Source organism: Rhinolophus sinicus, linkage group LG11 (genome assembly GCF_036562045.2).
Source record: "Rhinolophus sinicus isolate RSC01 linkage group LG11, ASM3656204v1, whole genome shotgun sequence".
Taxonomy (NCBI): Eukaryota; Metazoa; Chordata; class Mammalia; order Chiroptera; family Rhinolophidae; genus Rhinolophus; species Rhinolophus sinicus.
This window is the reverse complement of record NC_133760.1, coordinates 5567268-5591575: the sequence shown is the minus strand read 5'-3', so window position 1 is coordinate 5591575 and position 24308 is coordinate 5567268. Positions and strand designations below refer to the sequence as shown.

The 24308-nt window shown below is 57.8% G+C and overlaps 3 protein-coding genes across 8 annotated transcripts; 1 reads left to right on the top strand and 2 right to left on the bottom strand.

Moving 5' to 3' along the window:
- The first annotated feature begins 378 nt into the window (after positions 1-378).
- Positions 379-9118, top strand: PTOV1 (PTOV1 extended AT-hook containing adaptor protein). 2 transcript variants are annotated; one of them, XM_074316072.1, is made up of 13 exons: positions 379-778; positions 3324-3461; positions 3600-3682; positions 3752-3809; positions 3894-4001; positions 5511-5666; positions 6101-6187; positions 6267-6340; positions 6418-6475; positions 6825-6929; positions 8388-8585; positions 8670-8738; positions 8988-9118. In XM_074316072.1, exons 1-12 carry the CDS (start codon positions 608-610, stop codon positions 8679-8681), a joined length of 1248 nt encoding a protein of 415 aa, XP_074172173.1. In that variant the 5' UTR covers positions 379-607; the 3' UTR covers positions 8682-8738; positions 8988-9118. The 2 variants fall into 2 exon arrangements, with proteins under 2 accessions (XP_074172173.1, XP_074172174.1); XM_074316073.1 differs by lacking the exon at positions 3894-4001.
- A 217-nt stretch (positions 9119-9335) lies between these two features.
- PNKP (polynucleotide kinase 3'-phosphatase) lies at positions 9336-15173 on the bottom strand. Of its 3 annotated transcripts, none has more exons than XM_074316069.1 (17): positions 15034-15173; positions 14616-14779; positions 13901-13947; positions 13243-13560; positions 12491-12570; positions 12356-12413; positions 12162-12269; positions 11754-11825; positions 10858-10906; positions 10686-10756; positions 10523-10615; positions 10346-10442; positions 10209-10270; positions 9942-10051; positions 9775-9862; positions 9641-9702; positions 9336-9555 (listed from the first exon to the last, which is right to left on the bottom strand). In XM_074316069.1, exons 2-17 carry the CDS (start codon positions 14764-14766, stop codon positions 9438-9440), a joined length of 1584 nt encoding a protein of 527 aa, XP_074172170.1. In that variant the 5' UTR covers positions 14767-14779; positions 15034-15173; the 3' UTR covers positions 9336-9437. The 3 variants fall into 3 exon arrangements, with proteins under 3 accessions (XP_074172170.1, XP_074172172.1, XP_074172171.1); XM_074316071.1 differs by having other exon boundaries at positions 9793-9862; XM_074316070.1 differs by having other exon boundaries at positions 14910-15092.
- Positions 15174-15956: 783 nt separating this feature from the next.
- Positions 15957-24238, bottom strand: AKT1S1 (AKT1 substrate 1). Of its 3 annotated transcripts, none has more exons than XM_019741488.2 (5): positions 23488-24238; positions 19848-20233; positions 18696-18773; positions 18437-18606; positions 15957-17031 (listed from the first exon to the last, which is right to left on the bottom strand). In XM_019741488.2, exons 1-5 carry the CDS (start codon positions 23538-23540, stop codon positions 16888-16890), a joined length of 831 nt encoding a protein of 276 aa, XP_019597047.1. In that variant the 5' UTR covers positions 23541-24238; the 3' UTR covers positions 15957-16887. The 3 variants fall into 3 exon arrangements, with proteins under 3 accessions (XP_019597047.1, XP_019597048.1, XP_074172175.1); XM_019741489.2 differs by having other exon boundaries at positions 23395-23522; XM_074316074.1 differs by lacking the exon at positions 23488-24238 and adding an exon at positions 23079-23102.
- Between the last annotated feature and the right edge of the window lie 70 nt (positions 24239-24308).

Here is a 24308-nt window from a genome sequence, read left to right as displayed (position 1 = left end):
CTGCCTTTAAAGTTTAAGTCCTCCCCTAGTGCATGGTACGGTCCACATCTCCAAACCTCTAGGTAGGTTCTCTGGGCCCCAGGCCCATTATTCCTTCCTCCCTCTTTTTGTGGCGGCTCCTGCAGCTCCGCGGGTCCGGGACTCGGTAATACCTCCCGGTATCCTGCCCCTCAGGCAGCAACTTGGTATCGTCTTTTACGTTCACATAATGCCCCCTCCACCCTTTGGTATGGTCTTTCCTGCCACGCCCCCCTGAAGTTGTTTCTCGCACGTTCTCTGTTCCTCCCGCCCTTGCTCCAGCGGTCCAATGTATCTTCCAGTTGCTGTACTCCCCGCCCCACAGCCTCTCCGTTTCCTAAGCTCCTCCAACCCTATTTTGGTACACCCCGGCCACGCCCCCTCGCGGACGCTCTTGGTACGCGCCGTGCTCCCCCACTCAACGCAGTGGTTCGGCCGCGGCGACCCCTCTCCAGCGGCGCGTCCCCCGTGCTTGGTATAGCCCAGCCCGTCTCCCCCGAAGCCGCGCGCCCGCGCCCCTCAGTCGATAGAGTCTGCAGCCCCCCGCGCGGCCCGTGGCAGCCCCCAGCCTGCTTGGCCCGCGCCCGTCATGGTCCGTCCACGCCGCGCCCCGCATCGTTCCGGCGTTGGGGGCCCCCTCGGGGGTCGCGGCCGTCCCCCACGGCCCCTCACGGTTCGCGCCGCCCGCTCGCGCTCCTGGCCGGCCAGCCCCAGGGGCCCGCAGCCGCCGCGGATCCGGGCTCGCTCGGCCCCTCCCATGGTGAGCCCCCCGCCCTTTTTCTAGAGCCTTCCACGGCCCCGCCCCCGGGCTTGCGTCTTTGTCCGTGGTGGCCCCCACCTCTCTGGGGTCTCCCGGGTAGCCCGAAGGGTGGTCCCGCCAGGGGCCGGGTTCCCCCGTGGAACCCCCGGGTGGTACGCGCCGGGCTCTCCCCTTTGTTACGCTTTCGGGCCGGGGTGACGGGGGTGGGGTACGGGGGCGGGGAGGGCTCAAATTACTGCTGACTTCGCCGCCCAGTTTAAACGCGGGGTGGGGGGTGGGGGGCGGGCGGGCCCACGGCTGGCCTGTGCGCTTGTTTTTCCAATTGGAAAGTTGGTCTCTCTCCGGGCAGGAAACCTGTAAATGGGGGAGGGGGCTGGGGGACGGCGGCGAGAGGGGCCGTGTCTTGCCTTCGCAAGCTTAGGTGCTGCACCTTGGGGCGTTCTGCACGGCGCCCGCGGCGTGTGCGCCCAGGATTTGCACGCGCGCCCAGCTGTGGGATGCTCTTACAGATTGCAACAAAGCGAGACCTTAAACAGAGATAGAGCTTTTAAACAGAGTTTTGCAGGTACATGAAGCTACTACATATGCTTCCCCCGGCCTTAAAATATGCACATACTTTAAAAAATCTCTATAAAGCTTATCTGGAGCAGTAAAGTCTCATGTCCGGACGTTCCACGCACAGCCAAACCGTGCACACGCTTGCCCAGATGTGCGTTTTACCCTAGGCTGGGACAAGCTCGCTTCTGAACTACACTGGCTCAACGTCGTCCGTGGCACGGAGCTGTCACAGCCCCACACAAGCCTTAAACAAGCTTCTTCGGATCTTAAACGTAGATAACCAGACTCTGAACACCTTCCCAAACTTAAACATTCACCTTCCCTCACTGCCTCTCCTCTTCTGTCAGCATTCACATCTCGTTGTTTGCTGGGTCCTCACTAAGGCTTTCACCCAAGTACTGAACAGGCTTCCTATGCACTAAACCATCCAGATGTTGGAGGCACAGCTAAATTGTGCACACACTTGCTGGGATGGGAGATTTCCTCCAGGGTTGCACTGAAGCCCAGCCCTTGCATGTGATCCTCCCACCTTGCTGTGTGCGGGTGTTCCTGGGTTTAGGCAGGCATTCCTGGTCTTTATGCTCCAGATCAAAACCTCTTTCAAGTCTTTCTTGGCCGGCCTGCCCTCCCAGATAAGCATACTTGAAACACGTGTCCCTGGAGTTTACACTGACTGGGTCCTCAGGTGTGTTCACCTGGGTTCTCCAGTTGGGTGCTTTAACTATAGTTGTGGCACCTACAAACCTGGGGCTTTGATGCCCGTTCTCCATCTCAGACGCACTCCAGCATTCAACACACCAACATGTTCTGCACTCAGGTTTTCTTCCTCATCTCATACGATTGCCCAGATCCCAGAACCACCTGCCCAGATGGAGAGCATGATTGCTCAGGAATTTTTGCTTTCTAAACCACCCAAAATAAAATTGTTCCTGCCTGTCATTATTCTGGGACAGAAAACATCTGTGTAGCTTATGGGACATTTAGAAATGCCCATTAGTAACAAGACAAAAGTAACAACCATTGATCCCCCCCACACATACCTGGAGGCATTTACTAGTGAGATTTTCGTAGGGTTCCTGCTGTTGGGCTGTTCCAAAGCCTTCACTTGTTTGCTTTGAGATGTTTTTGGTTTAAAAAAAGATGGCTGGGAGAATACCCTGTGAGTAGACTGTAGCTTTCCTTGGTTTTATTGCTGGAACATTCTGGTGTTCTGCAAATGCTCTTGAGATGCTGTGTTTGAGATCCCTCCAGGTGTCGTCACGCTGCCTCATCCACAAGTCTCCCCATCTCCCTGGATGCTTCTGTACTATGTGTGCTTCTGCTTTCTGCCTCCCGGGGGTCAGCCTGACATGGCTGCAACCTGGGGTGTGCGAGGGAGCGAGGGCCAGCAACCGCCTGGGAAGGTTGGCGGGAGTCAGAGGGAGAGTCTGGACTGTCTCTTGACGGTCATGAGGAGCCTGGGAAGGCTTTGAGCGTGGGCAGGACGGTGCAAACCAGTGTGCCAGACAGACACAGCCCAGGCTGGCTGGTGCATAGGCAGGGTTTTGAGGAGGCCCTGGACTCCAGAGTGCTGGCTTCTGAGTTGGGTCTCAGTAGAGGGAACAAGAATGGATCAGGCTGGGAAAGTGAGTGGGTGGCACCTTCTGAGCGGGTGAGGTGGTATTCTAGGCTTGGAGCACAGCTGGAGCAAAGGCTGGGAGGGGAAGCGGGCTGGTGGCTTTCAGGGACCCTGCATAGGCCAATGTCGAGATGACAAGTGGGTTCTAGGGAGAAGGGTCCTGGGATGGTGGCAGGAAAAAGTGGGTGTCAGCCACATGAGGTCTTTATCCCTGGGATACTGGGTTTGGACATGGCCTTACATACGGCCTCGGGCATTTCCAAGTAGGAAATTTGGGTCTGAACATTGGGATGTCCCCTCTGGAGCCTGTGGGGAACAGCCTGCCCTTGCAGGTCCCTCAGTCTCAATTTCCCCACCCCTCTGCCACAGCAAGGTGCTCGGGTCTTCGGGGCCCTGGGTCCCATCGGGCCTTCCTCTCCAGGGCTTGCCCTCGGGGGTCTGGTGGTAGGCGAGCACCGGCTCAGCAACAAGCTGCTGGCCTGGAGTGGCGTCCTCGAGTGGCAGGAGGTGAGCAGTCCATGTCAGACCTGTGAGTCTCCATCAGGCTGGGGGCAGCCCTGAGGGTCCTGTCTACCCCTGTGGGGGGCGGGGGGCTGGCCTGGATATCCGAGCTGTGTCCAGTGAGCCCTTCTGCTCCCACCACAGAAGCGCAGACCCTATTCTGACTCCACCGCGAAGCTGAAGCGGACCCTCCCCTGCCAGGCCTACGTAAACCAGGGCGAGAACCTGTGAGTGCCCGGTGGGCGGGTAGGCGGGCGGCTGGGGGCCGGGGCCCCCCTGACCCTCTCCTCCTGCAGGGAGACGGACCAATGGCCGCAGAAGCTGATCATGCAGCTGATCCCACAGCAGCTGCTGGTGAGACCCTCCCCCAGGCCCCCCGTATGCTCCTCAGAGCACCCCACCCCCGCAGTGACCCAGCTGTCCCCTTGTTGCCCCCAGACCACCCTGGGCCCCCTGTTCCGCAACTCCCAGCTGGCGCAGTTCCACTTCACCAACAGAGACTGCGACTCCCTCAAGGGGCTCTGCCGCGTCATGGGCAATGGCTTTGTGAGTAGGGCAGTGAGCACGGGTGGGTGGCGGGCGCAGGGGCCGCTCTGGGCACTTTGGTGACAGTGCAGCAGGAGGCAGCTGTGCCGGGGCCATCCAAGGCCGAGGCTGGCGGAGCCACTCTTTCCTGGCATCTTGGGCCCTGTCTGTAATTAGGGTCTCAGAAATTCTCTGGAGTAGAGGGAAGGTATCCCCCTGCCTCAGGCTCCTGTGTCTGGCCGCGCCGAGAGTTGGCCGTGGAGGATGTGAGTGAGTGCAGGGACCAGCCCTCCTGGGACCCAGCAGGTGGCTGGGATGTGGTAAACGGGTGCGGAGGAGGGAGCCAGGAGGAGGGGCGGTCTGTGCTGGGCTCAGTTTTCTCATCTGGCAAGTGGGGCTAACGGGCCACTGGGAGGCGTGTGAGCTGGTGGCTAATGCTTGAGATTGATTTGAGTGCATAGTAAGTGCTCAGGAAACATGAGCAGCTGAGGTGGTCAGTTTGACATGTCTCTGCAGCCCCTGAGGTCTGGGCCTGAGTTTCAGTGGCAAAGCCTTTCCAGGGGTCTGGTTGTGGAAGCAGAGGCAGGTGCTACAGAGGGGTGGGGACAAGGTAAGAGTGACTTGTCTGCCCAGGAAGCCCAGAGGACTTTACTCTGGGGTCCCCTCCAGTCCCTGCTCCCCTGTGGGGACAGGCTGTTGCCCGCAGGGAGTCCTATCTGTGCCCCGACCCCTGATGTGCAGGTGGATCCCCTTTCCCTCAGGGCCTGGACAGACCAAGGGGTGTGACTGGTGTGGGGTCTCTTGCCTGACCAGTCACCCTTTCACTCAGCACCGTTTGCTGAGGGCCTGCTCTGTGCCCAGCCCCAGGCTGCAGGGAAGATGGACATCACCCTGTTGCCTGTTGGTCACACTCCTGGTCCTCGTAGGTCTGGGAGGGCCAATTGTACGTGGCTCCCAGGGCGGGTTCCATGAGCAAGTGGACCTGGGGCTTGAGCTGGGGGCAAGAGAAGTCAGGCAGGTGACTCTGGGCGTGTCCTCAGAAGTACCTGCCTCTTCACACCCCAGCTGGGACTCATTCCCTCACGTCCCACCAAGGCACTAGCATCTCAAATACGAACCATCTGTGTGGCATTTACTGTGTACACTCTTGTCCTGCCGTTTTACAGATGGTGAAACAGGTCCAGAAATGAGGTACCTTGTCCTAGGTCAGGCAGCTAGGAGGAAGCAGACCTGGGCCGGCCCTTCCTGGCAGCTGCTCTGGCATCGGCAGCAACCTCTTCCCTGGCTCCGTGAGACAGGGCTGGCATCAGAGGGCGACTGTCCCAGGCCCTAACCCCAACCCCAAATTCCTTGTGGGGGTACCGAGCAGCACATTCACACACTCTTGAAACATGTTTTGGGGCCATGGGGCTGACTTTGAAGACTGTCCCGTGACAGGCAGGCTTGGGTGAGCACGGAGGGACATGTGGCCCCCTTGGCAGTGCTCTGGGTCCCTGACTTCCTGCCGCCACCCCCCACCCACCCCCGCAGGCGGGCTGCATGCTCTTCCCCCACATCTCCCCCTGCGAGGTGCGCGTGCTCATGCTCCTGTACTCGTCCAAGAAGAAGATCTTCATGGGCCTCATCCCCTATGACCAGAGCGGCTTCGTCAACGCCATCCGGCAGGTCATCACCACCCGCAAACAGGTGCGCTCGGCCCGGGCGCTGGGCGTGCCAGGGAGGCTTTGAAAGGCAGACGGATGACTGAGGGAGGTTCCCAGGGGCAGGACTCGCGTGTAGAGCTGGGAGGCCCCAGAAGGTGACTGCTTCCTGGGTCATCCCTTGGCAATTATTAAGTGTTCCCTTCTCCCAAAAGTGTCCCAGTTTGTGCAACAAGTTTTATAGCTGTCCAGTTCTTACAGGCAGATCCTATGGGCTTTGTACCCCAAGCTGACGGGCCGGGACTTGTCCTGGAGCACTTGGGGAGCCATGGGAGGTCTGTGAGCAGGTGAGGGGCAGAGCCATCTCTGGGGAGCCTGTGGCGCTGTGGACAGACCGGGGGCTAAGAAGCCAGACAGGAGGCTGGGGCAGAAGCCCCTGGGGAACTCCTGGGACACCGTCCCACCCATCTCCTCCCACAGGCAGTGGGGCCTGGTGGTGTTGCGGGCCCAGTCCAGATTGTCAACAACAAGTTCCTGGCTTGGAGTGGAGTCATGGAGTGGCAGGAGGTGAGCCCTGGGGTGGCCTGGGTCACCTTGGGACCGGTGCACCCCCCACTCCTGATGTCTCCTCTTCCTCTCCCAAAAGCCCAGACCTGAGCCCAACAGCCGGTCTAAGAGGTGGCTGCCGTCGCACGTCTATGTGAACCAAGGGGAGATCCTGTGAGTGTCGGGCTGGGGGCAGAGACAGCGTCTCCGCGAGACCTGGCCTGCTGACCCTCGTCCCCTCGTGCCTGCAGGAGGACCGAGCAGTGGCCAAGGAAGCTGTACATGCAGCTCATCCCCCAACAGCTGCTGGTGAGTGGTGAGGGGGCTCAGGTTCAGGCCTGAGGGCCATGGGGGTGGCGAGGGTTCTTCCCCCAAGCAGGGCACCCTGAGTTGCCAGCTGGAGGAAGGCTTTCTGGGTGGAGGGACAGCATGTGCAAAGGCCCTGTGGCTGGTGGCTGGCCTGCCCAGCAAGTGGAGGTAGGCAGGTCCCGCAGACCTGGCTTCAAGGGGCCACAGGGCCTGTCTGAGATATAACCTGGGGTGAGGCCCCAGGCTAGGTGCCGCCCTGCAGGGAGGGAGGGAGAAGGGGCAGGCAGTGTGGCTGTGGACTGTCCGTGCTCCTGTGCCTCATGGAGCCGCCCTTGCCGTTTTCCTGTAGACCACACTGGTGCCGCTGTTCCGGAACTCCCGCCTGGTGCAGTTCCACTTCACCAAGGACCTGGAGACGCTCAAGAGCCTGTGCCGGATCATGGACAATGGCTTTGTGAGTAGGGCCATAGGCAGGGTGATGCCGAGGCAGAACAAGGCAGACGAGAGGCTCTGTAGGATAGAAACAGCCACATCCACCTCCTGTTTAAACACAAGATGAACCAGAGGGACACTGTCCCCAGAACCAACTGGATAGTGATGGCAGCCCACAGTGATGTCGTGTTTGCCATGTGCCTGCCTAGGTGCTGGCTCCCAGTCCACCCAACTCCCCTGGGGCTCTGTGTTGTCCTGACCCGGTTTTACAGATGGGGAAACTGAGGCTCAGGCAGTGCCAGCAAGTGCCGGGGTGAAGACTGGAGCCCATTTTGCTGTGTGCCTTCAGGGCCTGTCCCCCGCTGCTGCGTCTGGGTTTACCCAGAGGGCCAGGGTTACTATCTGTGCTCCCCTGTCCCTACCTGCCGCCTTCCTCCCGCCGCCCTCCCCAGGCACAGGTGCTCTTGTCACTCCAGGTTTTCCAGTGGGAAACCTGAGGCTCTTGAAGGCCCTACACCAGGTAGGGAGGTGTGTCAGCTCCCGGTCCAGCAGGGCTGGGCCTCAGTCCCGCAGTTTTGAAAGCAAAGTCATCGCTGTCCACCTTTTGCACGTCTGCTATGTAGGAGGGACCTCTGTCCCCAGATTTACTATTTATTTTAAGTCAACCAAAGTAATCACAGCTGCACAGTTGTGTATTTGAGGGGCCAGTTGTGTATTTCTTTTGTGTTAAAGTTTAAAAGCACAGCGCTCCCTCAGGGCCATGTGTAGTGACCCCATTGAACCCCAGGATGGCCCTCCGCTCTGCTCACTTGGGGCCCAGGCTCAGATGTGGCAAGGGCGGCGGGTCCTGGGATCCCCAGAGGGTTTCCTCTTAGAGACCTGTCTGCAGGTTGTACAGGGTCAGCATTGCCCCTCCTGGCTCTGGGGACCTGCGAGTCCTCAAGCTTTCAGCCTGGGTTGGCCCACCTGTGACGTGGGGGTGGTGATCCCTGGGACTAGAGAGGGAGGAGCCAAGGAAGTGGATGGGGAGCACATGGCGCATTGCACCCCCATCCCCAGCTGGGTGGAGGGGAGCAGTTAGTGCGCAGGCCCCGGGCTCTCTCGGTTTGGCTACCTCGGGGGGCTGCACAAGGTGGGGAACCTCAGAGCTGGTGTCTTTCCCATGAGCCTCTGTGCACGGGTTTGGTCATGGCCGGTCCTGCACAAGGTGTCGCAGGCACGATGTCGGGCATCCGTGCACTTGCCTGTTCCATAGGTGCCGCTCGCATCAGCAGGCCCACGGTAGCCTCAGAGCTCGTGCAGCTCCTCTGTGCAGAGCCCGCAGGGCTGGGCCTCCATGTCCCCAAGGGGGGCTCGTAATAGAGCTGTGAGGACAGCAGTTAGTACGCACCAGCTCTGTCTGGGATGCTGGCCTGTGTGGTCTGCGCCTGCTGTGTCCGGGAGGAGCGCCTGTGACGCCCGCTCCGCCCACCCCCGGCAGGCGGGCTGCGTGCACTTCTCCTACAAGGCGTCGTGCGAGGTGCGCGTGCTCATGCTGCTGTACTCCTCGGAGAAGAAGATCTTCATCGGCCTCATCCCCCACGACCAGGGCAACTTTGTCAACGGCATCCGGCGCGTCATTGCCAACCAGCAGCAGGTCCTGCAGAGGAACCTGGAGCAGGAGCAGCAGCAGCGAGGGGTGAGGCAGGGGTGGCCCCCGGCACTCTTCTTACCTCCAGCCCCTCCAGCTACTGACTCTCCTCCCCGGCTTCTTCCGCCACAGATGGGGGGTTAGTGGCCACCACTAGGCTGGGCCCTCCAGGAGTCACAGACGCGGCCCCCGCTGAGATTGGTGAGTGGCAGTCAGGTGGAGTGCGGGCTGGATGTGCTGGGAGTTTGGGGAGAAGTAGTGTGACCTTGGCTTTGAAGAGAGCAGAGCAGCAGCACAGCAGTCCCCAGTGGTACGCTCCCCCCAGGAAGCGATGGGAACCTGCAGGAAGAGGCCCTTCCCTAGTCCCCAGTGCCCTGTAGGTGCATCTGTCCAGGTACTGGGGGCTGCTGGAGCCCCCTTCCAGCTCCTCCCACTGTCCCCCTGCCCCAGGTCAGATGCTTCTGAGCAGGGGCCCCTGGAGACCGCAGCTGCCCAGTGAGATGGAGGACAGCGTCCTGAGATATCTCCAAGGACAGTCCCCACCCATGTACGTTTCCCCAATAAAGTCTTTTAAAAGCCCACTGGCCACCGTGTCGAGTGCCTGTAGTCATGGCCTTGAAAGCCTCATCCTTACCCTTGGCAGGAGAGGCAGTTAGTCCTGAGGTGGGCTGAGTGCTTGACTCAGGGCCAAGCCCCCAGCTGTGCCTGTCCCAGGAGCCCCAGCCCACCTTGGGGACTAGTGGGGTCTGCCTTCAGCTGAGTGGCCCACCCTTTTTCCCAGCAACATGCTGGCCAAGCTTAAAGAAAAATAACATTTATTTGGGGGTGGAGTGGGGAAAGAAAAATAACATTTATTTGGGGGTGGAGTGGCGTGGGGGTGCAGGTGGGGGAGGCAGGAGCTCAGCCCTCGGAGAACTGGCAGTACAGCCGCTCAAGTTGTGGTTCCACGTGCAGCCGGAATGGGATCTCCAGGATCTCCGAGAAGCCCTCTGCCAGCTTTGGGGCCTTGAACTGCTTTCTGGGGGCAGAAGGTAGTGAAGGTAGGGGAGGCCCAGCTGGGCCCCATGCCCACCCTGGAGGTGCCTTCCTATGGCAGAGCCTACCTGTAGCCATACATGACCACGTCAGACACGGGGGTGTGAGAAGAGCCTGTCATCTCCCGGAACTGAGGGCAGAGGGCACACTGGTCAGGCCCTGCAAGGGCAGGGAGGGGGAGGGGTGGGGCCCAGCCACTCACCCGGTTGTTGTGACGTGCCTGGTCCAAGGTGGCGCTGAAGAGGAAGCAGCGACAGGGCACACCTGCATCTTGGGCGCACTTGATGTACCTATGGGGACCAGTAAGAGTCCAGGCTAGTCAGGGCCCCTGGGCCCATCCGACAGAGGCCTCCCATGGAACCCCGGTACCTGGCCCGGCTTGGGGGATCCGGGTTTGTGTTGTCAATCACCACCCGTTTCCTTTGCTTTAGAGCTGTCTCACAGGTGGTCACACAGCGCTGCCATGAGCCCAGGGTGTCCTGGGGGACACAGGACAGCAGGTCATGGGTCAGCGGGGGTGGGGGGGACAGACCCTAGGAGAGGACAAAGATGGAAGGGGAACAGCTCTCACAGGAAGATGGGCAGTGATTGGGGAGGGGACAGTGACTACAGATGGGGGTGTTCCCAAGGTCCTACCCTGTTCACATGGACATATCCGGCAGACACAAGGTGCTCCTGGAGGAAGGTGGACTTCCCAGCTGTGGGGAGGGGTTAGTGTCAGTGGGAGCCCGGGGGGCCAGAGCTCTTAGGGGTCAGGAGTCAGGGGGTCTCACCACCAGGAAATCCCACGGCGACGACCACCTCAGGGTCAGAGCTCAGCAGGGAGCTGGACTCAGGCAGCCAGAGTGGCCCCGAAGAGGAGACGGTCCTCTGGGAAGGTGGACACACGACATTAGGGGTGAGACCCCCTTCTTTCCCCACCAGTCCCCATTCCCATTGGCGAACCTCACCGGGTCAAAGGTTGGGAGCTCAAAGCTGGCCACTGGCCACTTCAGGAAGAACTCCTCCGGTGTGGCGAAGGGCAGGCCCAAGTTGAGGGCAAACTGGGGGTGAGGGCAGAGGTCAGACAGGGTGGGGATTGGGCTGGGGGGTGGGTGGAAGGGTGGGGCTCACCAGGCGATCTGCACAGGAGAAGTCTTTCTTCTTTCGCCCTGGGGCCCAGTTAGCTGGGCGACCAGCTGCATCTGGAACATGGAGGACACACCCTGGTCTCCACCAGCAACCCTGAGGACCAGGGTACCCCCCACCATCGGCCCGAAGGAGCTACGCAATCCCTGGCCCTTACCTCCCACGAAGACACTGTCCCCGATGGAGATGGGCATGCCCTCGTTGGCCTGGGGAGGGACAGGACACAGGCCCTGAGGAACCTCCTCTCACATCTGTTAGAGCACTGATGGCTCTGCTCAGCGTGATTCTCACACTCGGCGTCCAATCCGCAGCAAGTCCTGTTCCCACCCCACCCATCACTCTCCTCTGAACACATCCCCTTCTCCCCCACACCAGTGTCTTCCTTGGACTGTTCAGTCCTTGGTCTCAGGGCTTCCGCTCTTGCCCTGTCTGTTTCCCTCACAGCCGCCAGAGGGCGCCCTGTCCCACTGATGTGGGCATACATTTCCCACACCATCCTAAGAGTGAAGTCCGCACCCTGGCCAGGTGGCCTCACACAATTTGACCCCTCGTGGCCCACCCTCACCCTCTCACTGGCCTCACTGACTATCCCTAAACACACTGGACTCAGGACCTTTGCACTTGTGTGACTCCAGCCTGGAAGGGTCTTCTGGACCCCAGATATCCACCTGGCTCCCTCCCTCACCACCACTAGCTCTTCAGTGGTACCTCAGCCCCCCCCCCCCCCCCCAATCTCGCGATCTCGCTGTCCTGTCTCCCACGTGTATAGTCCGCACCCTCCCGGGCACGGGAGCCTGAGATCCGGGAGGTCTGTCCTGTTCACTAATAACTTCAGCTCAAGTTGTGGAACGTCAGCACGAATGCGCACACGAATGAATCAATGACTGATCTCTCAGCCACTCAGGTTTTCAGTTTAAGAGCACTGGCCTCACATACCAGTACGAGGCCATGACAGCTAAAAACAGATGGCAAGGACTAGGAGAGGAGAGGAAGGCCAGGGAGCACGTCCAGGAGGGGCAGGCTGGGCAGGGAGTAACCAGGGCAGTGACTCACCTGCTCCCGAAGATGGTCCCACATGCCGATCACTGGCTTCCGGTACAAGCCAGCATGCGTGGCCACCAGCACCTGTGGACCGGACTGTGTCACATACCATCCATAGCTCCTTGAGCACCCTGAGCGCTTGAAGGGCATACGGGACCCAAGGACACACAGGACCTCTCACTGTCAAAGCTCAGCTCCCAGTGCCCCAGAACTTACCGTTTATGATGGGTTTCTGTCAGCATAATCCCGTCCAGGGCCTTTCCTCCTCTCTCTGGGTCTGTCCCCCACTTTGGGTCCCTGTCCCTCCCATATCCCTATCCAGAGAGCTCTCTGTCCCCCTTCTCCCCAAGTCCCTGTTCTACTTCTCTGGGTCCCTGTCCCGTCACATCACCCTTCAGCCTCCATTGCAGCCACCCATACCTGGAAGGGGACCCCTAGCTTTTCCACTACAGCTTCCACCTTGGCCTTAAACTCCTCTGCTGGCAGCTTTCCGCGTCCAATGCCCATCTGGTTGGTGAAGATCACCAGCTGTGGAGCAGACAGGTGTCACCCAGTGCCCTCCCCCCCATGCCCCAGCCTGCCCGCAGCCTGGACGGAAGCGTTCAGTCACATACCTTGTAACCCTCGGCATCCAGCTCCCGGAGTTTACGTGGAATCTCTAGGTATAAGATCCTAGGGTGGGCAGGGAAGCAGCAAGGTGACCTGGGGCCCAGAGGTGACCTCACTCACCCTCTTCTGCCTCTTATCACCTCCAGTCACTGGGGCTGGTGGGAAAGACCTTCCCAGAGCGTGTGGTGATGAGGGTCCCATCCAGATCAAAGCCGGCCACCTGGCACCATCAAGAAAAGAATAGCAGCAGTGACACGTCTAATCTCATTCACAGGCTGGTTCATATCAACTCTGCAAGTCAGGGACTATCAGCCCCTTACAGAGGGGGAAACTGAGTCAGAGAGCATGGACATGTTATGCAAGTCAGGCACAGTGAGGACACCCCCCCCGGACGCCTGAGTGCAAGGCCTGACATCTTCCCTTTCTCTCTACTACACCCCTCTATTCCAATCTAAAATGGGGTTCATACCCGACCCATACTCCTCCCTTGGACTTCTCCACCTCAAAGGGCTAATAACCATGCAAATAAAGCAGGAGCTAAATTTTGTTGGGTGCTAACTGCACATTGGGTTCTGCCACGTTTTCCCTGGATTTCTCATTTTACTGGTGAGAGAAGTGGGGCTCAGAGAATGTGCTGTAACAGCACTTGAACTCAAGTCTGTGGACCTAAGAAACACTCATCAAATAGCTCCTGCTAAAATGGTCCCTATCGTTGAAATGGTTACAGGGTGGTTGCCATGGGTCAGGCAGGAGCTGACACATCGATTCCCCAAATGCCTACCCCTGAATTTGTCATCAGGTCTATTTCTCAGAAGAATAAGTGGAGGCTGAGAGGTTTAGTGACCTGCCCAGGGACACACAGCAAACTTGGGGTCCCCAGCTTGTCCCTCACCTTGTCTCTGGGCTTCACCCCAGGCGCTGTGAACACCAGCAGCTTCTCAAAGCTCTCCCAACAGGGGGATGACTTCCGCATCAGCTTTTTCCGCTGCTTAATATCCTCTTCCTCTTCTTCCTCTTCCTCCTCGTTTGGGGCCACTGGCGGGGTGCCGGGTGGAGTATCTGGCTGGGATTCTGGCGTGCAGGCTTCTTGCCAGTGCAGGATCAGCGGGTGGAGGCCATTGACCAAATACAGTGTGTCCCCCACCCCCAGAGAGCCCTCCAATCCCTGCTTCAGCTCCTGGGTCCCGGCAGTTGAGGGGTTAATTCCCAGCTGCGGAAGAAGAGGGAGCAGCTGGGACTGGCTCTGCCCTCTCTTCCAACCTCCAATAAATCAGCTCAGGAAAGGACTTGCCTTTCTCCACCAGCCAATCAGACTCTTAAGCCCCGCCTCTTCACTGTGTATCACCAATCAGGACTTTGGAAAAGTTATAGGTGTCACATCTTACCCAATTTAAATGTGGAGGGCTATCCCACTGAAGCAGGTAACACCTCGGGACTTCTTTACTGGCCATAACTGTTTCCCTCCCAGCCAGATATTCCCAGCAGGCCTGTTCCCTGCTGGGCTGCGATTCCCCCCCACCCCACTCCAGGCCTTGCTGAGGAACTGGTACCTGTTTCACAGCCACCGTGCGAGTCTTAGGGTCTGCGACCAGCTCCACTGAGGGTTGAGAGGGTAGAGTCAAAATTTGCATCCCTGTGTGATTGCTTTCCACATTACTGGAGAGCATGGCCATCTTTAGGCCACAGCATGGCGTTACAACAGCCATTCAGGGGAGGAGGCAGTTTATTTCTAAATGCTATTGGCTCACTCTTTGACAAGCAGTAGCTAGATAAAGGCTTTAGGATTGCTCGTGACGCTGGTCCTCGCCTAGGGGCAGGGTGGGCATTTTTCTGGATAGACTGGCTTCTCTTTGAGAAGTGTAGCTACTAGGTGCTGGTCCGGGGCTTGGCCGGTTACCACCCATCCCTACTTGGCAACATGTACTTTTCTCCATAGGATCGGCTCTCTCCTTGACAAGGGTTGTGGCCTGACTCAAGCCTTCATGGTGGCCTGTGAGCATCCTTCTCTGCCCAGTGACACTTGTCTCAGGATTGCCTCAGTTCCCTCCCCACCAGGGATCTGCTAGTTTCAGATGAGTCACAGTCTTTCTCTTCCAGTGCTCCCCGGATGGTACCCGTCAACTTCAAGAATGGATGCACCGCGCCATTTAGTCTGGTGGCCAAGCATGTTCCTTACTGAATTGACTGTCCATCTTCCCCAAAGAATGTATTTCAGCTGCGAAAGCACGCCACACCCCCCCCAGCTCAAGCCCCGCCCCTGCCTACCTTGGTTTCTGGAGCACTTCCGGTCTGTAATCTGGGTCAGAGGTCCCCGTCCTAGGACCAGGGTTTGTCCGTCCGAGGGCAGGAAGATAGGGGGCGCTCCCCCGGGGGGGCTCTCCAGCCACAGACGGCCCCAGGCTTCCACCTCGGTCATCCTGGGCGCCCGCCTAAGGGCAAGTAAATAGGTTTGAGTGGCAGGTTGCCCTCAGATTGCTACAGGAAGTCCTGCCTCCTCTCTCCCCCTTCACCAGAAATTCCGTTCATCCGCTAAAGGCTCAGGAAATCCTAACTACTCGCCTGCGATGGGTTCACGCCGTTTCCCAGGTGACGACGACCCACTCCATCCTCGGGGAGCCGGGACCCCTACTTCCCAGGGCAAAGGCCGAGAACCTTGCGTGCTTTCGCCTCAGACAACGCTCACCTGTGCCCGCCGCTCTGGGTCACTGGCCACTTCAGACCAGGGAAATCCTGTCGAGGGGCTCAGCCCACAGATCTGCCTGCAGTTTTCTGTTTTTCCGCGGACGGAAATGACTCGTCCTACTGAGGGGGCGGGGCCATAGCTCCTCCCACGATGGAAGTCCCGCCCCTTCTCAGATTTACGGTCCGTGTAGTCCCTCCGCGGCTCTGACCTTCGTCTCTCTTGCTGCAATGTGAGGCTCAGGCCAGTAGGAGGCGGGGGTCCTGTTTCAGTCTTCTTCCACGTTGAACTCCTTAATTTTAATTCCCGTTGCTGGAAATAGAGCGGGAAGTTCTCTTTTCCATTTGATAATTGTCAGTCGCAGAAACCGCCACTCCGGACAGCACCCGCTATCCTCGATGCTGCCGTATAAAGTGGGGATAATCGTTTCCACTTCGTGGGGTTAAGGGAGATTAAGGGAGTTAATACATGTAAACACTTTATTAAGGTGTTCACTAGTTTGCCGTTTTAAATGTTATCTATTGTTAGCATTCTTCCGGTGGTAGTCTGATGAGAGACAGAGTCCGTGTTTACTTGACCTTGACCTAGCCCAGTTTTGGACTAGATGCTATTCCTTCTCTAACCTCCAGCTGTCTTATGGCAGAACCCAGCCTCAGCTTTGCTAGGTACTATATGGCTTCAGGAGACTGACTGCTTAAAGACCATTCGGGTTTCAACACTCAGCCCCCCTCTTCCGCGCGCCCTGAAGACTGAGGATCCATGGTCACACATGACTGGACTCCTTCCCGCCCCATGAATCCCCATCTTCTTATCTGTAAAATGGGGACAATAATTCCAATTCCCCAGCCTTGCACTGAGAATCAATGAGATGCTGCTCATTAGGCTTCAGCAAGTTTGTTGAATGAACATCCATGACACACCTCATACTCTTTTGACCGAGGTAACTCTTTAATCTCAGAGCGCCCCTCCCAACTCGCGATCCCCACCCCCCACTCTCTCCCCCACAACAGGGCCGGAGAGTGAGGGCCCTTGCCCCCCACCTTGGGTGGAGGAGGGCCCTGTAAGGCACCTGTGGGGGTGAGGGGAGAGGGACGGGAGCTGGTATTGCCCTGGATGCAAGGAAGGGCTTCAATTGGCAGGAGTTATGGGATGGAACCAGTTCAGAGTGTCAGACGCAGGGACAAGATCGGGCCATCCCTGAGGAGGGGGCTAGAGGGACCAGTTGTCAGGACTTAGTAAAAAAAAGACCTTAGCCCCAGTAGTGTAAAGAACGTAAATTTAAGGCCACAGGCCAATCCTGGGCACGGGAGGAGGGCTTGGCTACGCCCCCAGGAGACTGGAGCCAACCAGGTAGAACTCAGGAAGGGTGGGGTGTTTGGTCTAGACCTTAGTAAGGTTCGAGCCAATCAAATGGAGGAGCTACCCATTCACCAGACTGAAGTAGAGGGCCACCACCCAATCCTAGGACCCGACGGTGCTCTTTCAGGGATGGAGCCAATGCTGTGTGAGCAAAACCCTTGCCGCTAGTCCGAAAACAATGGAATCAACCCGTTTAGGGCTAAGAACTAGCCACGCCCATCCAGAGGCGAGCCAATCCTTAATAGAAAGAATCTGTCGCTGGGCAGAAAAAGAGGCGCCAGGCTCCACAGGGAAACTGGTTAAGCACCGCTCCTCGGCACAGACGGGGTTGGTGGGCTGGAAGGGCGGCGACGATTGGCTGGGACTGGTCAATCCTGGGCCCCGAGGACGTGGGAGGCTGGTCCCGGATCTGACTCGGATTGGCGGGCCTCGGGGGCGGGGCGGGGGTGTAGTGTGGGACAGGGCGGACGCCGGGCCAGGAGGTTCCCTCCCTGGGCCTCAGTATTTCCGCTTCAGCTTCTGGAAGTCGCTGGTGTTGAGCCGCGGTCGCGGCAGGTCCCCGAAGACCTGGGTGTCCTCGGCCTCCCGCAGCACCAGTGCGCGCATGCTTGCCGCGATGCGGTCCAGGTCAGGCGAGGAAGGCTGCGGGGACAGCGACACCGTCAGGATCAACGCCCGCAGCGGCCCCCACCCCGGCGTTCGGCGCCTGCACCCTGGGCTCCCCTCCCAGCACTTTTGATCCTGGGATGCCCATGGCCAGAAGGCCCTTCACCTTCACCCTGTCTTGCTCCATGTAAGGCCCTCCTACCCAATCCAAGCACCACCATCTACCACCAAGGAGCCTTCCTGCCCTTCTCCCCCTCTTGGCCTGTCCCACCACGTTCTAGTTTCTCCTCACAGTGGAAGTGCTGCCTGTCTGCTGACCATCAGGTTGTGTGCACCCAGGTCTCAAATCTAAGAATTTGGGTTTAGGATTCAGTCATGTGCCAATCAGGCCTGTCACCCACTAGCTGTCCACAGGGATTTCACCGCCCTGTTGACAGCTTCACTCTCCCCCTCTGAAAATCGGGGCAGTAACAGGGTCTGAGACAATCAGCAGTGACTGCTCAGGAAAGGTGACATCATATTGCCGGCATTGTATAGAAAGGATCCCTCTCTGTGTGACCTCCACTCAGGTGCGGTCCTGTCATTGTGCTTGCAGCCCCAGCACTTAGGGCTAACCCCCTTATAGACCCTGTCACCCTTAGCTGGGCTTTGCCCCAGGAAGAATGGGAGAGGCCACCGATAGAAGCTGGACCTGAGCCTGTTCAGGGACCAGCTCAGAACCCAGCACTAAGGCCTCGAACGTTCAGTTAATTAACTGTTTCCACCAGTGGCAAACGGGGACAGCAGCAGCTGATGGACCCTGCCAGTGTGTAAATGAGGACACTGAGAGCAGTCATAGGAAAGGAGAACCAGGGGACCCAACGCTTCCTCCCATGGAGCCCAGAGCTCCTTTCTAAAAGGAAGCTAGGTCCCAATGCTAGCTCTTCCCCTTACAGGCTGAGGTCTTGGGGAAGTCACATGTACTCTCGGTGCCTCGGTTTCCCCTCTGCTTCAGGGAGTCTTCAGTGATCGGTGACAAGGGCCAACCCAAGCCAGCCCAAGAACTCCACATGTAGGATCATGTTGGAGTAACAGAGAACAAGAGGGGGTAGAACAAAACCTAGGTGGGGCCAGGAATATTGGGTGTGGAGGTAAAAGGTAATTGGACCCCTTTGAGCCTCAGTTTCCCCTTATAGAGGGGATACCAAAATCCTTGTGCCTTGCCCGCAGCACATATTCTGTAAATGGAGCTGTCCCTGGAAAAGAGAAGGCTTTCTTTACAAGGCACTGGGACCCAGTATAAGGCTGTAAGAGTTAACATTGCACGTCTCTGGCCCAAGAACCAGCCTCGTGAGGTGAGGGAAAGGATTAATCCTGTCAAATGTGGCATCCATGCCTGAGGGCTTCCTGGAGGAGGTGGCTCTGAGCCCTTCCCGCCACCCTCCTCCCCTCTGCCCCTCACCTGCCCATTCTCCTCATCTGACGATCGTGCTTCTGTCCTCTTCTCCTTGAAAGGCCAGACGGGCACGGACACAGGCAGGGACTTGGCATATTGCTGTGTGGGCAGGGCTGAGACCGGGGGCACTGAGTAGGCTGGGGGGCCAGCAGGGGTCTCCTCGCTCAGGCTGCCATCTGGGAGACAGTAGAGTTCAGCGAGTCCCAGCCTCCGTCCCAGCCCCTCCACCACAATCGGGGGTGTGGGGAGAGCCTGGGACACTCACCGTCTGTGCTCTCAGGGTCCGACTCACAGAAGGGGGGCAGGTCCTGAAGCGTGGCGTCCTCATCCATCACAAAGAGCCCTGTGGATGGCATTTGAGGCCCAGGCCAGTCAAATCACCTCCACATTCCACACACCCTGGCCTCCAGCCACCGCTCCCCACTCCATGCATTGGCCAGGCCCTTGCAAGCCTTGGGGGCTTCCGGAACTATTATTCCCACCGCCTCTCCTAATTATCTGTCTGGTCATTGGCAGAAACAAATACAGTTTCTGTCTGTTACACCCTCAGGTGAAAGCAACTGGCTGAACAGGAAATTTGTAAGATCTGTTTGAGATGAACTGACCCAACATACAGGCTGAGAGAAATACAAGACGATTATGATGCCTATTTGACAAACGGGGACCTGCAGGCCCAGAGGTTAAGCTACTTGCCCGAAGTTTCTCAGCTAGTAGTGGTGTCACGGGGATCTGAAGCTATGTCTCCTGGCTCTAGTCTGTGCCCTCAACCCTATGCAGGTTTTCTCCAGCAACAGGGAGAAAGCCAGCCATTGGCAGTAATAGTAACAAACGAGTAACTCCTATTAATTGAGCCCCCCCACCCCCACCCCGCCTCCTTCTCACTCTTCAAAGCCCTAATGTTACAGTCTAGTTTCCAGGAAGCATCCAACCTCCAGATCCCCCGCCCAAAAACTGCCAGTTGCTTCTTTCCAACTTCAGCTGTTGCTTACACCCCTTTAACTCCTATCTTTGTTCTCACAGGCATTAGGCACCCAAGTTTGGAAACAATTCTTGTTCTGCTCATGCTCCAGCTTAGCACGACCCCTCCCAGCCCCACAGCCTCCACAGGGTACAGCCTCATGTCAGGACTCCAGTTCCTTGGCTCAACAGAGAGTCCCTCGAAAAAAGGGTTGGAGTTGGCCTTGGCCCAGCACCTTCCAGCAGGGCTGGCCCCAGGACACAGCGTAAGGAAACTCAGGCTCAGAGAGGGAAAATGACTTGCTCAAGGTCACACAGGCAAGCCATCTCATTTGAGACTCCAGGTTCCACTGAACCTCAGGGCTCAGACAAGCAAGTCCCACCCCTTCAGGAAAACCTGCCTTGGAGGCAATTTGCCAAGCAGAGAGCCACCCCCATCCCTGCCCTCTGCACCTCTCACCTCCATTATCAGTGACACCCAGCCGCTCTCCAGAGGTTTCTGTCTCTGTAGGCTCATCTTCGTCTTCCTCATCTTCCTCTCTGGCCAGGGTAGGCCGGGGTGGGCTCCGTGCGGGGCTGGATGGCTGTGGTGCTGGTGGGGGCACGGGGGGCCGGGCAGCGGCGGCAGCCCTGTGGGCCAGGGCGATGTCCTGGAGGCAGTGGCGGGCAGCCTCTGCCAGCGCACCACGGCCATGGGCTGCATAGGCGCAGGGGCCCGGGCGGGGTGGTGGGGGTGGCGCAGCCGTCAGCAGCACCAGCTCCGTGCCTGTCTGGGCCCGGAAGCGCTCGGCGGCCCCCACCACGGCCTCCCACAGCTCTTCGGGGCGCCCCGACGCCATCCACGCCCTGCAGGGCAGAGCAGGACAGAGGGGGCTGAGGCTGGGCTGACTGCGCCACCCCCATCCAGCCCCATGTCCCTGGGTGCCACTCCTATCCTTCCCATTGACCTGTCCCAGATGAGCTAAGCATCTTTCCCCAAACCCACTACTCCTGAGTCAGAATTCACCCCCATCCACTCAACAGCCCCCCCCTCCCCCCCAGGCACGGGTCTCTCCTCTTGGCCCTGCCCTGTCCGATAGGGGAGCCACCAGCCACAGGGGACTAAAGAGCACTTAAGATGTAGCGGGTACTAACGGAGATGTGCTGTGCGTGTGAAATCCACCCCGGGTTTTGAAGACTGAGTACAAAAAAGTAGGATGTAAACTATCTCATGAGCAATCTGACGGTTGATTACATGTTGGAAATGATGACATTTGAGACACACTGACTGAATAAAATATATAGTGAGAATGAACTTCAATCTGTTTTCTTTTTACTTTTTCAATATGGCCTACGGAAAATTGGAAATTACATGCAAGTCTTCTATTATATTTCTGTGGGTCAGCGCTGCCCTGACCACCATTCCAGCCTCTCCTGGCGCCGCCCAGCCTCGTCAGACCAGCACACGGCACCATGCAGGTCCTTCTACACTTGGAGATGAACCTGCCCCACCCCAGAATCCCCAGGACAAGGTCACAGCCCCTCAGCAGGCAGCACTGGAGGGCCTGCGCGTAGAGCCCGGCCTGGCCTCACAGCCTTAGACTTCTGTGGCCTGACGCCAGTCCAGGTGTCCCTGCCCCCATACCTGCACCACTCATCCTCTATTTACTTGTCAGTCTTTCCCTCACCCCTCGATAGGGTCAGCCCCTTCTTGTCCTATGGGCTCCAACATCTGAGTGACCCCCATTCTTGGACATCTCTCCCTGGGGAGTATTTTCTGGATCCATCTCCCCAGCCAGTGTGGTTGCCCCTGAGTCAGGCCTGTTGGGTTCATCTCTGAGCCAGTAGCCTTGCCCAGTATATGGCAGGCCTCAGAGCGGGGCTGAGCGAAAAATGGTGTGCAAGCTGCTGTCTGCACCTGGACTCCACCCTGGAAACTTTTGTTCTTCCTATAAGACGGTTCCGGCATTTCCTCTGGAAGTCTTCCCTGATGCCCCAGGATAGCGATGCCTTCCTTGGACCCACAACGCCCTGGGCTACCTCCATTAGAGCTCATGTCACTTGAGCTTCTAGCAGTTGTACCTCTGCTTCCTCTATCAGACTGTGAGCAAACCAAGGTCAGGGATCTGTGTCCCCAGGACAGGTCTATAAGCAGACAATCTGCTAGACACATCTCCTTACGAGGTGAGACGAGCAAAGAGCACATAGGCTAGCTTCCTGCCCTGTCTCAAACCTTCTGTGTGACCTGGGCCACTCACTGGCCCTCTCTGAGCCTTTCTTCCCCCTATAAACCAGAGTGGTTGAGCCAGGGCTGCTGGGCAGTTGAGGAGCCTCCTGGGGGAAGAAGCAAGCACACCATCACTGCAGGGATTCAAGCGGGGCTGTGATCCAGCTCACCAGGGTCATAGTAATTTGATTTCTATTCACAGGCCTTTTGTGACTCAGTCATAGAAGCCAGTGCTTGCTGAGCACCTATTCCGTGCAGGGACTCTGCATCTCTCATCTCACCTCCTACCTGACCCACCAAGGTGGGAGCTGTCACCTCACAAATAAGACAACCAGAGTACAAGCCCTTGCCGCAAGCCACACGCAGTGACAACACAAACAGCACCTTTCCTGACAGACCCCAAGGCAAGTTCATTCCGCACCTCCACATGCCCAGCAGGGACTTAAGTGTGTCAACATTCTCATCACCAGCCCTGTGAGGGAGGAACTGTTACCGCCCCATTTCACAGTTGTAATTGAGACCTAGGGAGAGTCAAGATCTTGACCAGGGTCAGACAGCAGGAGAGGAAAGCGGGGGACCTGGATCTGGCAGCCTGTTCTGAATTCCAAATGTCTTCCTACCTACCTTGTGAGGAAAGATTTATGATCACCTAGTCCAGATGGGGAAAGTGAGGCTCAAAGAGCTTAAGGCACTGGCCCAAAGGTACCCAGCTAGAAAGGGCAGAAGTGAGGCTGAAACTGCTGTCAGCCAGACTCCAAAAACAAACAGAATGGGAGGTGCTCGAGGTCTCACAGCTCTTTGGGTCGTCCCCATCTGATGGAGGAGGAAACTGAAGCTCAGGGCAAGGCAATGACTGGTCCAAGCTCACACAGCCTGACAGTCCTAGGCCTGGGACTCTCACTTCTTTGGGACACCAGGATTAAACGCCTCTCTCTCCTAGATCTTAGAGTAGCCAGAGAGTTGCAAAGAGTGAAGTGAGACTGAGTGGGAGTAAGGGTCCCCCCACCTCAGAGAGCATGGGCAAAGAGAAGGAGGGCAACTCACACAGACCTCTCTACCAAAGCCTAGGGGCTCTCTGGAGACAGTTACCCAAGAGGAGAGTAACCAAGATCTGGGGAGTCTCCAGTCTCTTCAACTTCTGTTGGAAGCCGTGTGTCCTCCAAAGACCTGAGAAATGGAGGATCCCCTCCCCCAAATGGAGGAGTTGAGGATGAAGAAGAGAGGGAAACAATGGTGAGACCTGTCCCCCACAGGAGGAGTAAGGAGAGGTGAGTGGCCTCTTAGGAGATGATGAAGTGAGGAAACTGACTCCAGGAAGAGGTGAGGAAAGGAAAAGTCCCCCAAGGAATGAGGGATGCTAGTGAAGCCCCCTTCTAAACACCTGTCAAACTGAAAGAGCCCCCGCTCCAAGGTGGGGTGAACTGGAGGATGTACCCCGCAGCCGGGGGTGAACGTCTGAGGTCTCTCCACCTCTCAGAGACCTACCCAGCCTCTCCCGGGGACCAGCAAAGACCCTCTTCTCTAGAAAGAAAACAGGAAATCCTGCCCAGGTGGGGAGCATAACCGGAAGTCCCGCCTTTAGACGGTTGAGGGGCGCCCCAAGGTCCCCCAAGCAACCCTCCGACCCTATGGACACGGTCCACAGTCAAAGTAAGGATCCTAATGGGTCTAGAGACCGGAAGGTAAGGCTGTCTATGTTTTGCCTCGGGTCAGACACAACGGTTCCCGCCAGCGACCCCTTTCCAGCGCTCAGCGTACGGTCGCTGGGCGATCTCTTCCCTTTCATCTACGCAGGCCATACCCCTCTCGCTAGCGGTTCGCCCTCCCAGCGCCCCTCTCCTCCGGACCGCCAAGTCCTCCCCACACCGTGGTTCACAACGCCGCCTCCACTCACGTGCCCGTAGCCAGCATGGCCGAACCGGCTCCGTCGCCGCCCTCAAGAGACATGGCGGCGAATTGCGTCACTTCCCTGTAGTTGGCCCGCCTCCACCCTGCACACTCCGCCCCTTATCGGGCCGCCCGGTACAAAGATGGCGCCTACAGGAGCTTCACCGGATCAGTGGGCCAATGGTGACAGCAGGGTGACCATAAGAAAGATGGGGAAATGCTTCAGTTTGTTCGGAAACAAACCTAGATCATTTCGATTTGACCCCAAGAAATCTGGCCGCCTTGCACATACACATTCAGGACCACAGTAAACTAAGGCAAGCGACTTGACGTCCCTCATTTATAATCAACCTCTTCCACATAAGTGAAGAAAAGCAGTGCCCGTTGATGACATGGCAGCCAGCCTGGCATCATTTGCCCTTAATGTATATGGCCTCTCCAGCCTATCTCCGTTCAGCACCAAGACTGGCAAAGATCCAACATGGCAGCCTTTCTTGCTTCGGTTTGCCCAACTTCAATATGGTGTCTCAGACCGCTTTCTTTCGACAGTGACTCATGAATTCGTCTGGGACCGCTTCGTTCCCGGGGATACTGACGGCTTCATCCCATTAACCCGAGTTCTTCAGCGCCTCTTTTGCTGTGCATCGCCTCTCAACGTTGTTTTCTTTTCTCCGTTTCTCTTTTCCAGGACCTTGCCATCGCGCTCCGCAGAGCGATAGAACTGCCCCGCGTTGACATGGCCGCAGCTAACCCGCTTTAGTGCCCTCAAGCAAAAGGGCATCTACTGGGCTTCGATGCCAGTATACAATATGGAGAAAGTAGTAGGCG